The sequence below is a fragment of the Corvus brachyrhynchos genome, unplaced genomic scaffold (assembly GCF_000691975.1).
Source record: "Corvus brachyrhynchos isolate BGI_N302 unplaced genomic scaffold, ASM69197v1 scaffold843, whole genome shotgun sequence".
Lineage (NCBI taxonomy): Eukaryota > Metazoa > Chordata > Aves > Passeriformes > Corvidae > Corvus > Corvus brachyrhynchos.
In genome coordinates this window covers 22,963-23,408 of record NW_008237262.1, presented here as the reverse complement: position 1 = coordinate 23,408, position 446 = coordinate 22,963, and the positions used below count along the sequence as shown (strand labels likewise).

General features: G+C 64.3%; 1 protein-coding gene across 1 annotated transcript in view; it reads left to right on the top strand.

Annotated features, from left to right (window-relative positions):
• Window positions 1–6: 6 nt before the first annotated feature.
• Window positions 7–446, top strand: part of LOC108445758 (zinc finger protein 628-like) — a 2,702-nt gene continuing 2,262 nt past the window's right edge. Inside the window, exon 1 of the mRNA XM_017730528.1 lies at window positions 7–363. Coding sequence (XP_017586017.1) covers window positions 77–363 — 287 coding nt within the window. The 5' untranslated portion in view covers window positions 7–76. The remainder of the gene's footprint in view (window positions 364–446) is intronic.

Here is a 446-nt window from a genome sequence, read left to right as displayed (position 1 = left end):
GATCAACCTCCTGATCCACCAGCGTGGCCACACCAACTGGGTGCCCTACGTCTGCGTCCACTGCAACCGCAAGTTCATGTCCAAGAAGAAAATCAGGCGGCACCTCCGTGCCTGGGCAGCCAACGGGACGTGCGTGCCCTCGGAGCTGGAGGTGTGTCCCAGCCAGGTGCCGTGCCCGGCATCCCATCCCCAGAGCTGGGCAGCCAACGGGACGTGCCAGGCCTCAAAGCCAGAGGAGTGTCCCAGTAGGACACCGTGCCCAACATCCCAGCCCCAAACCTGGGCAGATAACAGCACCTGTCAGCCCTCGGATGCGAAGGCATGTCCCAGCCAGGGGCCATGCCCGGCATCCCAGTGCCCAACATCCCAGCCCCAAACCTGGGCAGCCAATGGCACCTGCCAGCCCTCGGATGCGAAGGCACATCCCAGCAAGGGGCCACTTCCAA